Source organism: Poecilia reticulata, chromosome 9 (genome assembly GCF_904066995.2).
Source record: "Poecilia reticulata chromosome 9, P_reticulata-male-v2, whole genome shotgun sequence".
In the NCBI taxonomy this organism is placed as follows: Eukaryota; Metazoa; Chordata; class Actinopteri; order Cyprinodontiformes; family Poeciliidae; genus Poecilia; species Poecilia reticulata.
The window spans coordinates 28,078,814-28,091,477 of record NC_088838.1 but is presented as its reverse complement, the minus strand read 5'-3'; the positions used below and the strand labels follow the sequence as shown (position 1 = coordinate 28,091,477).

Genomic DNA, 12,664 nt, shown 5'->3' with positions numbered 1-12,664 from the left:
TTGCCCCTTATTCTTCATTCCTGCACAAGTTTCATATAAAACGCGTATATTCTGGAAAATATGAGTGTTTTTAAGCAGATTTTTGACCTTTGGAACTCAAAAAATCCCTTTTGTTTTTTTCAGAATAGGTCTGAAATTAATCTAAATTAATCTAAATATCTTGGAATATTTATGTCACATTTTTGACTATTCAAACTCTGAAATTTCCAGTTTTTACCTAGAAAATCTTTAAAAATTATCTAAAAATGTTCATTTCTCACTTTCCTGTCTAAAATTTATAATAAAGAGCCAATTAAACCTGGAACAAAAAACAAAACAACATATTTTCGGAGTTTTCAATCATTTTTTTCAAGCTCAGAAATTTTCTTGTCTTTTCTAGATTTTGGGGAGTAAAAATTAACTTTTTTTCAATCTACAATGGTCCTATTACGCCGTCGTATTTTGCAATACATAACTTAACTGAAATGTTTGCGTAGTAAACTAGTTTGGCCCGTTTTTCTGCTCCGTTTACGTGGGACAAGCGAAACCAACTCCAACTCCCAGAATGCCCCGCCGCGAGTACAGTTGCAGTTCACAGTTCACAACATTACAGTAAAAATAGGATATTCGCTGCCTGCCGCTTATGTGCTAAACGGCAAAAACCGGCAACTTGGGGACTGGAGAACGCGTCACTCGGTTCCCACCATACCGACACCCGGGCCGGGACCCCGAAAAATGGGTCTGAGCTGAGCGGTGCACCCTTCCTTTCTTTCCTGTGTTGTCGTCGGATTTACAAGCGACGGCTGGCTGGCTGGGTGCTAACGCTAGCACGCTAGCTCTCCGAGAAGAGCAGACACGGCAACAACGGCTGTCCGCCTGCCACCGTCCCCGGGCTGGTTCTCTCCGCCGCCGCCTCGGCCGCAGCAGCAGCAGCAGCAGCAGCAGCTATGTTCGTGCAGGAGGAGAAGATATTCGCCGGCAAAGTGTTGAAAATACACATCTGCACGATGGACGGCACGGAGTGGCTAGAGGAGGTCACGGAAGACACCACTGTTGAAAAACTGAAGGAGAGGTGCTTGAAACATGTAGGTTTTTTTAAAAAGTGGGGGTGTTTGTGTCTTCTTCGACATTTTTTTGTCCTGTCACTCCTCTGCCTTAGATGTTATATGCCTGCCATTCCCTCTCTTTAAACTGTCAGTGTCAGTGTCACTGGCTTTGTATTTATAGTAACTGGGTAGACTCTGCTATTTATAATTTAGCAGGTTGGCTGCCCCTCTTCAGCTAACTAACACTGTGGCCCTTTTTTCTGTCCCCAGTCAGAGAGGCATGCTGCTTCTTAGCCTTTCTATTATTATACAGCTCACCCCCTCTCTCCTTTTTTGGCCTTTTAACGTGAAACCTCATTAATATAATAGTCAACTTAAACACTTCTGCCTCAACTTTACTACAATGTTTATGTATAGTTTTCTTGTCTTATAGTTGCTAAAGTTTGATTATTTCTACTATACCCAAACTTCATTCATTCATTTATTAAAACTACTCAAAAGTAGTCAATTATTTCTAGTCTTAATCTATGTTTTCTTGTTTTTGTGAATCATATGAGCCCCATTATAATTTGTGTAGCTATATATGTTTTTTTACATAAGATTGAGCAAAGCTGCCAGTTTTACTGTTTTACACAATAAAATTAAAACTAAAATTTGAATTATTATCTAGTTGATTTTTATCAAAACCAACAGGCAGCAATTATTTGTTTAATCACAATATTTTGTGGTACTATTGTGATCGCAATAAAAGTGATAAGAAATATTTATTTATTTTTTAAGTAACTGTGTGATTCTGATTGTAATCACAGATAATTCTCTTGAAATGTTCACATAAAGAAGTATAATTTTTATCTCTGACCTGCACAAATATTTTCCAATTCATCGATATTTATTGATACTTTTATTGAACAAACTGTGGAGAAGCTAGTAACACTATCTATCCCGAGAACATGATTAGTTGAAATTTACCATGACAGCGATAAATCAAAATTCCTATCACGATAAGAAATTTATCACAATAAATGATAAACAATATATTAAATGCCCACCCAAATTAATATTGCTGCTAAACAAAAATATTTCATTTATAAGCATTGTAATAATCTGCACAATGCAGGAAAAAAATATTTATTCTGATTTTGCTTTTTTCCACTCTAAAATCAATGTTTAAGATCATCGAATATCCGACAAAGCAGTTTTTAAAGGATTATTTAATTAATTGAGGGAAAATGTATCCACACCAACCTTGCCTTAACTAATTAGAAATTTGAATAAATAGTTTTAAAATGATTCTTTTACTTCTCAATGTTAGAATTTCACCTTACTCTTTGAAAATTGTAGATTAGCTTAGGCTGTGAGGTGTTGTAATCTTATGAACTTATTACGAAAATGTTCTTTCAGGATTTTCTGTTAGTTTAATTAAATTAGATTTAATTGAACAACTTTATTTTTTCCTAAGGGGAAGTTGAAAGTCACAGTGACGCAGCATAAACGTAATGCTGTCACTATAAACGCAACAGTTTACATGCATTGAAGTCCCGTCATAAAAGTCATGGGTCCAACAATTACAGCAAAGCAACCCCAGATCACCACACTACCACCACCATGCTCGGCTTTAGCTTGATGTTTTGTTTTTTAATGAGAAGCTACGTGTAATAAAACGCACATCTTCCAAAAAGTTTCAGTTATGACTCATCAGGTTGTTTAATATTTTTCGAAAGGGTAGATGCGGTTTGGCAGAAGTCAGACGGACCTTTATCCTGTTTTCGGACTGCAGTGTTTTCCTGTGATGCATTTCGCCCAGTCCTTTTTTTTTTTTTTTTGTTGAGTCATGAACACTGACCTTAACTGAGGCAGTTAGGAAAACATGATTTTGCGATTATATTTGTTTTAATATTGCAAAGACATCATTCTGTTTAATTTAATTAAAGGATAGCGCATTAAATAATGTTACAACTATTGGTTTGTACATTAGTTTTCTAGCACAGACCTTTATAAAAGGCATCAAAACTAAAATTAAAGATTCCTGTCACAATTTATGTGGCTAATAATGAGGAAAAACATCAAAATTCATATTAGAGAAAAAAATTCTGCACAATAAAGTCGGTATACATATGTGAACACAATATTTGTTTCTGTTTTAGCTGTTGTTTCACCTAGAAATTGACTGTAATTAACCCACACCGTCCTCACTCTTCCTCCCTCTTTCACATCATCATGATGCTCCCATCGCTCTCTCCGTAAGCTTAACATACCGCTAATGGTCACTAAAGTCTATGTTAAGTGAGGGCATTACTGAAAGTTTTCTCAAATGGCAGGATACATTATTGGTTAGATGAGTCTAGATACATTGAACTTACTATATAATAATAGCACAACCAATATTGTATCCAAGCAATCCTTTGAAATTATGCACTGATGCACAGTTTAGATTTTGTGCTATGTTCTTTTTACTTCTTGGATGAGTTGCTGATGCTCTCTGTATTTCAGGGGTGTCTAAAAATGTGGCCCAGGGGCCATTTATGACTCTTGAACCGATTTTGTGCGGCCTACCAGCTGCAATTTAAGAGTGATGCAAATTTGGCCCATTCAGTATAGGTGTTTGATGCAGATGGAGACTTTTTATAAGGGTTAAATTGTTACAAACATAATTTTCTTACAATAAAAAATGTTAAGTACAACACAAAATATTAGTTGTTTTTTTTTACAACCAGGCTGTATTCTCCTAAGATGGTCGTTAACGGCTTAATGAAAAAGCATTGTTGTGATGACATGCTGAAGGTGGAGTGTTGGAAAGATTAGGAGCTTCTTAAAGAGACAGAGGCACTAAAATGCAAAGTCAAATTTTTTCAAATTTCAAAAAAAGTTATGTTTGATATATACAAAATTTTTATAACGACATACTTTTTTATACTATAAAATGGCACTATGTGCCAGGAAAATGCATAATACTGTTAATTTAGTTTAGTAGTTTGGACAGCAATGCTCTAAACTTTTTTATATTTGAAATCAATACCTCATGTGCAGTTTCATGGGTGTAGTTTAATGTTTTTCAGTAAAATAAAATTGGAACACTGTGCTTTGGGACCTTTTGGTTACTTAAAAAAAAAAAAGAAGTGTTGCTCAGAATCAGAAGGTCATGGTTTTTAAAGATCAGTGTGGGGGTGCTGTGGTGGTGCAGGGACAAAGCACAACCCACGTATTGAGGCCTTAGTGCTCATGGTGGTGGTCGCAGGTTTGATTCCTGGCCTGACAACATTTGCCGCATGTCTTCCCCCTCTCTCATTACCTTGTTTCCTGTCGAACTACTTTCAAATAAAGGCCACTAGAGACAACAAAACCTTAAAAAAAAAGGTCTTGTAGCTCGTTTGCCTGATTTTCAGTTTCCATATTTAAATCCTGACCACTGTAAAAAAAAACTAAACAAATAAATCTTGCATAAACACATAAATGTATTTTAAGCACTGAAATAAATCAAAAGATCTGTAAAATGGGAGTTTGAAGAAGCATAAAGTTTTAAATCTATATGACTTATCTCCATATTTAGTAGCTGCAATCCCAGATTTGTCTAACATATAATTTTTTTCTCTATCTTTTGCAGCATGTTCATGGAACTCTAGAAGACCCCAAAACACTTACCCATCATAAACTTATACACGCTGCTACAGAAAGAGTCCTCACCGACACCAAAACTATCGCTGATGAAAACCTTAAAGACAAAGGTATGCATTGCTCGTGTGGCATGTTTTTAAATTCGATCAAGCATGCCTTATTTATTATTTTAAAATATATTTAAAATATACGGGTTTATGTGTCATTTATGTTGGCAGATGTTTTGCTGCTCATAAAGAAAAGACCGCCTCCAACCCCTCCCAAGATGGCAGATGTTAGTTCAGATGAAAAGGTAAGCTTGATCGTGTTTCTGTGGGAAATGACCTGAACGTTTTTATGTTACTTTTTTTTTTTTTTTGCTGTTTATAACAGAAGAAACAAGATACCAAAGCTCCAGATAAAGATGCTATCCTGAAGGCTACTGGCAGCCTGTCCACACGGCACACTGAGCGCACTGTTACACAGCACAACATCAGAGATGTAAGATGAGCTAGCTTCCCTGCAGTTATACTAAAAACAATGGATGTCTGTGAACATGTTTGTGTTTTGATGTTTGTGTTGTTCCAGTTTCAAACAGAGCTTAGAAAAATCCTGGTTTCTCTTATTGAAGTTGCACAGAAGCTTCTTGCCTTGAACCCCGATGCTGTTGAACTCTTCAAAAAGGCCAACGGTAAGCAGGAAGATCTAATTATGATGAGGATGCACCGATCCACTTTTTTAACTTTTGATACGGATAAAGATATCTGAGGTTTAGAATCGACTAATACCAATCTGATACAGAAAAATAGTGCTGAATGGACTAAAACCTTTTATTTTAAACACTCAATTACAAATTTATTTGATAACTCTGCACCAGTATAGCGTGCTTAAAGACAGTGTCACAAAATAAAACAATCAAAAACAATAAATAAAATGGAAGTAAAAACTGGATTATAAAGTCTTTGTAAAGAAAATTGCTCTTCACTAAATATTAATGATCTGAATGGAAAGGATCAAGCTCATTTTAATTTATCGAGCGATTGATTGATTAATTTCTTATTTCGACAGGCTTAGATCTTAGTTTATGTTTCTGTCATAAAATTGACACATTTTGAGAAATCTTCACAGAAGGAAACTAAACGCTCACACATTGACCATATTGGCATTTGGAAGAGGATTACAGCCACTGAAAAATAAAATGATTATGTTGACTTTTCTGCCTTTGATTAAAAACGTCCCAAAGGCCCCAGTCGGCTTCTTTAATAACAAGTGTCTATAAACTGTAGTTTTTCTTCATCGTTTCTAAACTGTGTGTGCTGTTGCTTCAAAAGTCTTTATTTTTGTGTTCTGAGATATTCTGCCTTTCTGTAATTATTTGTTTTTTGTATCAAAGCGATGTTGGATGAAGATGAGGAGGATCGTGTGGATGAAACGGCCCTCCAGCAGCTCACTGAGATGGGTTTCCCTGAGAGCAGAGCCATCAAAGCGCTTAGACTCTGCCAGTAAGGCTGAAGTGTAATTGGTGTCTTTATCCATTCATTTGTTAAACGGGCAGTGTTATGTAAAACCAAGTTTTTTTTTTAGTTATACATCTTGATGTTATAATGTTATTCCTTCATCAAAAATAAGTGTTGCTTTGATTCTTTCATGCATGTTTGAGAAATCCTTTAATCTCCTTGGCAACCATACAGGTGTGCAAAACGACTATTGGACCTAACTCCGCCTTTGAGGTGCAGCTCCACCCCAAGCGTCTGAACTTTGGCCTCACAGATCTTGACTCCCCCACTCAGCTCCTTCAGACTAGCCAGCATTGATTTGCAAACACCTGGTAGAAACCGCGCATCAGCCGAGCTCAATATGCAACCTACTTCTCAGTGAAGCGCTGCTAAAAACGTTGTTAAAGGGTTAATAGAGGAGCGACGCTGTGATGACTTTCTGAAGTTCCAGAAAGATCAGGAGCTATTAAAAAGACAGGTCCAATTTTAAAGCATTAAATTACAAAGTCAAATTTCTTTTAACTCATATTTGATTTATTACAGCATTTTTCTAACAACTGAAGGCAATATAGTTACTTGATTCTGCTATAAAATGGCGCTTTATGCCTGGAAAATTCATAATACTGTACTGCCCCTTTAAATAAAGTTTGGGTTCAGAACAGCATTATTTTTCAGCACGCACCCTGTATTTATTTATTTATTTACTTTTTCCTTTATTTCCCTGCAGCATGTCAGTGACCCAGGCCATGGAGTGGCTGATCGAACACATAGATGACCCCACTGTGGATGCACCACTACCGGGACAGGACTCCTCCGGGGCATCAGGGGCTGCGGCAGCGACAACAACGGGCCCCTCGGCTTCAGCCTCCGCTTCAGCCAACATTCTTTCCAACCTCTCAAGGCAATCGAGCTCCGACGAGAGCAGCCGGCAGGACGAACTCACAGAGATCTTCAAGAGAATACGCAGGAAAAGGGAGTTCAGGCCAGACTCCAGAGTCAGTGCTTTTATGTAACATTTACATTTAAAAATATAAGATTGTGGCTTCTCTTTTCTTGAAGGCTCTGTTAATGTTTCTAAAAATTGTTTGTCCAATAATTACACCAAGTCTTTGATTCTCCAGGCTGTGATTGCATTGATGGAGATGGGCTTTGATGAAAAGGAGGTGATTGATGCTCTCAGAGTGAATAATAACCAACAAGATGCAGCGGTAGGTGATTACATAACTCGTGGTGTTATCTCAATCAGTGTTTGCTGTTTCGCTGGAGTACCAACAATGTTGTTATGCAAAGTTACCATACGAGACGAAACCTGCGCTGTTACTTTTTGTTCATATTTACATGATTATCTCTCAGTGAGAAATTAAAGAAGACAAAAAAAACAACAAATGAGAACCTCACTGTTCATGAAGCTTCTCATTTCTCTCTTTATTTGAATAAGTTACTAGTTTTATAGCTAGAGCTTTGCAGTTGTTTTTAATGAAAAACAAAACATTTACAGTTAACTGTTTCAAATTAAGTTAAACCCCCAATTATTTATCCTCCTTTTCATAGGCACAGTAATTTTAAATTTGCTTTTGATAGGAAATGACATCTGCATGAAACACTGTAAAAGTAGTTTCATTTTTATGCACCTCCTCATAATCAGTGTGAAAATCCCTTAAACTTACTGACCAGGTTTTGGCTCGTTTCCACTGGTATTTGACTATTTATTCTAGTTAATGAGGGTGGAAAGCCTCTTTGCCATCACTCTAATATTTAGTTGACCCCACAGATTCTCTATGAGATTGAATTTGGTGAACAGATAACATTAATAAATAATTTCAAACCTAAATCTACTTTGACTAGTAGATTAAATCCATAATATTGGATTTAATTTTATTTCACAGATTACAAATTGAGACTGCAAAAAATAACATGTTTCCCTACTAGTTTAAAGAAATAGTTTGCATTTTACAAGTGTGTGTGTGTGGTTTTGTTTCAATATTTCCTTTTTTTATGTCATAAAAATGTTTTTTATTACCTTTTAAATATTACATTACCATTGTTTTATGCTCAAAATTAGTGTTCAAACTCAATGTTTGTGAAAACTTTATCAATGTATTAATTTGTAAAATGTAATTTTTACACATCTGTGTTTTTTCATTCTGCAGTGTGAGTGGCTGCTGGGAGACAGGAAACCATCTCCAGAAGATCTAGATAAAGGCATCGACACCAACAGCCCTCTGTTTCAAGCGATTCTGGAAAACCCCGTGGTCCAGTTGGGTCTAACGAATCCCAAGACTCTGCTCGGTATATTCCAGTGTGACGTTGATGAAAATCCGTTATTCAGAAGATCTTTGTCTTATGTGAAATTGTGTGTGACTATCTGAACCATTTAAGTGTGACCAAAATCTAAAATATAAAGGGAATGTCTAGATTATAGTTAGATTTGAGGAAATGTACAGGAAGTTGCCCGCTAAGCACCAACTCATAATGTGGCATCTCAGTATTTGTCATAAACCATTGTGACATTTTAAACTCTAGGGGAGTTCAATAACCCTGTCATGTGTTTTTCTTGTTTGTTTTTGTGCAGCGTTTGAAGACATGCTGGAGAATCCTCTGAACAGCACCCAGTGGATGAACGACCCCGAGACAGGCCCGGTCATGCTCCAAATATCCAGAATCTTCCAGACCCTCAATCGCACATAGAGCCTCCTGATTACCCTCGTGTGATTGTGGCAGCTTGTGTGTATGTATGATCATACCAGGAAATGTGTGTATGGATGTGACACAAATAGAGTTTACTGGGTTTTTTTTTTTTGTTTCTTTTTTCTGCCTTGTAAAGAAAAAGCCAGAGGAGTTAAAAGTTTGAATTAAATTGTTACACTATTTATAACAATACAGTAAAACGCCTATACAAAACAAATGTTATTATTATTATTATTATTATTATTATTATTATTATTATTATTATTATTATTATTATTATTATTATTACAGTGGTAATATAAATTGAGATTTAATATGTTGTTTTTACATATTAATAAGAACAATTTACAGATATGACAGACATGATTTATTTTATATCATTTCTCCATGTAAAGAAATGACATCAGGCATCAATTTAATGTTTACACTTTAAAGAACAGTTTTTGTATGATTTGCAATATTTAAATATAACAGTCTTCTCTGTTTCTTTAAAATGTTACATTTCATTATTAATGAATGTGTGGAGGAGTTCTGGTCCTGATGATGTTTGGGTTTCTACTTCTAATGTCATCAGAAGAGCAGGTTGTTGTTGGAGTTGAGCGTTCACGAAGCTCTTTGAAAACGAGCTTTCAGACGCGGTTCTGCTCAGACGCTTACACACTCATCACTGGCATGAATGTCAGAATAATCTTGTGTTTTTCATCATTTTTCCTCAATAGTTTTAACATAAAAATGCAGTTATCAAAAAACTATTTGAGTTATTTGTGGATTTTCTTTCGTCTAAAGAAGATCCAAATCAAAATACATTTTTGTGTATTCACCACATGTTTCCTGCAGCTATAAAAAAAGCTTCTGGTGTAAGTCTGTGGATTTTTAACCACTTTTCTTGTCATAACTGGTAGATTTTTTTGTGTTAATTTGATTAAATTGGTTTGATTTGAAGGCTCAGCTCAGCTTTTTAAGTTTAATTCACACATTTTCCTGAAGGGTTGTAGGACGTCCAATATGTAATTTTGCGTTACCTGTTCCAAAACCAGTTTTAAAGTGTGTTTCAACTATCTAGCTGTTAATTTAGAGTAATTTAGTTGGACAGTGAGACAGTCCCACAGCATAATGCGTCCACCACCATTTTTGACAGTTGTTAATGTGCTTTGGTTTGAATTCCTTTAAGCATCTTTTTTGTGGCCAAACGGCTCAGTCTTTGTATTTTTTTACTTCACAGTGTTGAACCACGAGACAATATGCAGGCAGCTACAAATGTGTTGAGTTTGGAGAAGGAATTTCTTTCTTATTCCACACCAAAACTTCATGTACTGAAGTACGTAAACTGGTTTTTCAGTTGTTTCTGGTGTCAGTTTTGCTCCCGAAGATCCTAATGGATTCCTTTATTTTAATGGCAACATTTTGGGTCACATGGATGAAACTTGGGTTTCCTAACAGCATAATTGTCCCAAACATTTTAAAAAAGGTCTTAAGAATACAGTTAGCTGGCTAAAATGAAGATTATTTTCTAAAACCAGCCCTCAACTATGAATACAATATTTATAGTTTCCTGGCTTTGCTTAAAAGCCAGAAAACAAACAAATTTTTAATGATTCAGAAGCTTGTTAATGACAACAAAATATTTACTGTTAGTTGAGATTTATTTATATGTTTCAAACTGTTAAGATTACAGAAAATAAACAATAAATTAAAACAGTTTGTTTTATCTTCATCACACTGTGGAAAAGGAATGACAATCTTTAAAAGTCCAATATTACGAATGACTGAATCAGGCCAGTGATGAGTGCATGTAAACCTCTGACCGGTACTGTGTTATACATTACCTCTCCGTTCACACCCGTAAATCACTGTAAGTCGTACACCTCTCACTTATTAAGAGGAAAACTTCTGTCGTCTGCGAACATAAAACTGTTTTTGCCTTTTCAGAGAGACCTCGTGCTCTAAGTTGTGTCGGTCCTGATTTTCCAACAGTATGCTACAGTCGGCCTGTGTGTTTGTTGTCAATGTGGACTTGAATGTCACTATATCTGCGCTTCTTTAGCACTTGTTCACCTCTTCGAACACTGCTCACTGCGGCACAGATGAAGTCAAATCATGGATTGTCTGGAGTCGGACAGTAAATGAAGCTGAGCCTGATCAAAACGTGGGGCTGGGGTTTGCCTTTTAAACCTTTAATTTGAATCTTTGAATGACAATGCGTTTGAATCACGCTGCTGGGGCACAAGCGTCTTTATAAACACAGTTTTGGTCTCCAGTTTTCTTCAGAGAGCAAGGAACACTTCATGCTGTCAACCAAACCAAAATGTTCCTGTATTTCATGCCTTGTCCCTAGTTCTACCCAGTGAAGAGGGGAGAAAATCTGTATTTCTGTGCAATAGTAAAGACTTAAAGATATGTATCTGATATGAGTATTAGTGATGTTTAAACTGAAAGGGTTAGAGTGTTTTACAATATTAGCCTTTGCATTGAGTACTCAAAATCTCCAGCTAAAAGTTGGAGCTCTTTGCCTCTTGTAGTTCTACTAAAAAAAACAATATGGAGGGCGGTGTTGGTTGTTTTATTTTTATTTTTTTGCCAAGCTTTTGAGTGTTTTTATTCTATATTGAAAATGTAGTACTGATGTGACTTTCTGCTCAGGGAGGCTTAGATTGTTGTCATGGCAAACCCCTGCTCAACCGACGTTAGTTTGGCTTTAGCGAATCTCTTCAGACTGCAACATCAAGACATGCAATATTGAACAAAAAATGAAAAAAAAAAAAAGAAGATATTTAAATGTTTTTGGAGAGAAGTGTCTGTTTGAACTGTTTTATTACATTATTTATATCAAAGCCAAACTCGTAACTTGGTCTTATTTCTAACAGTTTTAGCAAACCTCGAAGCTGCACTTCAGATGTAAAAAGAGAAATGCTTCAAAGGTTGTTTTTACGTCGTTTTAGAGATGTTCTTATTATGAAAATTGTGGGTCAAGGTGTGATTTAAAGTGGTTTTTGAACAGGGTGGGTTGATGTGTAGAGCTGCTGAGAACTGTACATTGAAAGATTCTGCTCTTAAAGAAAACATTAAACCAAAAATAAGAGAGAGAACATTTCCAAACATTCATCTGGAATTTAAATAAACAAAGCAAAACGTCTTTGAGGTTACCAGCTATTTCTGCTCTGCTATGTCATGCAAGACTGTCCCACATCAACAACCTATGCAATCTATTGAGTCTGTTCATTCAAGCAGCCAGAAGGCTACTGACATCTAAATCACTCTCACATTAAAGTTAATTCGTTCTGTGGCTTTGCTCGTTGGATTCTGTTTGGAGTCGGTTTACGTGGCGGCTTTGTTTTGGGGAACAATAAAGATCAGTGTTGCAAACATAATAAAGTACAAATTTAAAGTGCTGTGCCTTTCAAAATAATATGTAGCCCTTTAAAGACCTACGCAATGGAGCGCATCATTACAAAGAAAAAAAGATGGATTGTTTTTACATTTTTTACATTAAAAGTGTGGCCTGTGTGTGTATTTAGTTTGTAGCACCAGATTTATCTGATTTTACATACAAATTTAAGTTTCTAGAAACCTCTAATTGATCTCTGACTTTTGTTTCATTGAGTGATAAATGTGACGTAGTTTGTTTTGGTCCATATGGCGTTTAGAATCTCCAAAACTCACTATTGTAGAAAAAAACATAAACATGCTAAGCTCTACTGGGACGATATGTGGAACTTTGTGCTTGCAGATGAAGCTAAGATTGAGCTTCTTAACAAATCCTCAAGGTGAGGTTAGCAAGAAACAAAGTGTTATCTTAATATTTATTGATTGGATTATTTTCTCAGTGTGAAATTATGCTACTGGAATAAAAAAAATGTTTTTAAA

The 12,664-nt window shown here is 35.9% G+C and overlaps 1 protein-coding gene across 1 annotated transcript; it reads left to right on the top strand.

Moving 5' to 3' along the window:
* Positions 1–557: 557 nt before the first annotated feature.
* On the top strand, positions 558–12,085 carry ubac1 (UBA domain containing 1). The gene is made up of 10 exons (XM_008417949.3): positions 558–1,064; positions 4,627–4,747; positions 4,856–4,929; positions 5,010–5,117; positions 5,205–5,307; positions 6,010–6,118; positions 6,840–7,107; positions 7,234–7,320; positions 8,263–8,401; positions 8,685–12,085. Exons 1-10 carry the CDS (start codon positions 927–929, stop codon positions 8,798–8,800), a joined length of 1,263 nt encoding a protein of 420 aa, XP_008416171.1. The 5' UTR covers positions 558–926; the 3' UTR covers positions 8,801–12,085.
* Positions 12,086–12,664: the final 579 nt, after the last annotated feature.

Excerpts from the sequence above, each read along its gene's own strand:
- ubac1 (XM_008417949.3), top strand. The coding sequence starts at position 927 with ATGTTCGTGCAGGAGGAGAAGATATTCGCCGGCAAAGTGTTGAAAATA. Across the intron at positions 4,930-5,009 it reads ATGTTAGTTCAGATGAAAAG|AAGAAACAAGATACCAAAGC; the intron begins GTAAGCTTGATC and ends TGTTTATAACAG. Across the intron at positions 6,119-6,839 it reads AAAGCGCTTAGACTCTGCCA|CATGTCAGTGACCCAGGCCA; the intron begins GTAAGGCTGAAG and ends ATTTCCCTGCAG.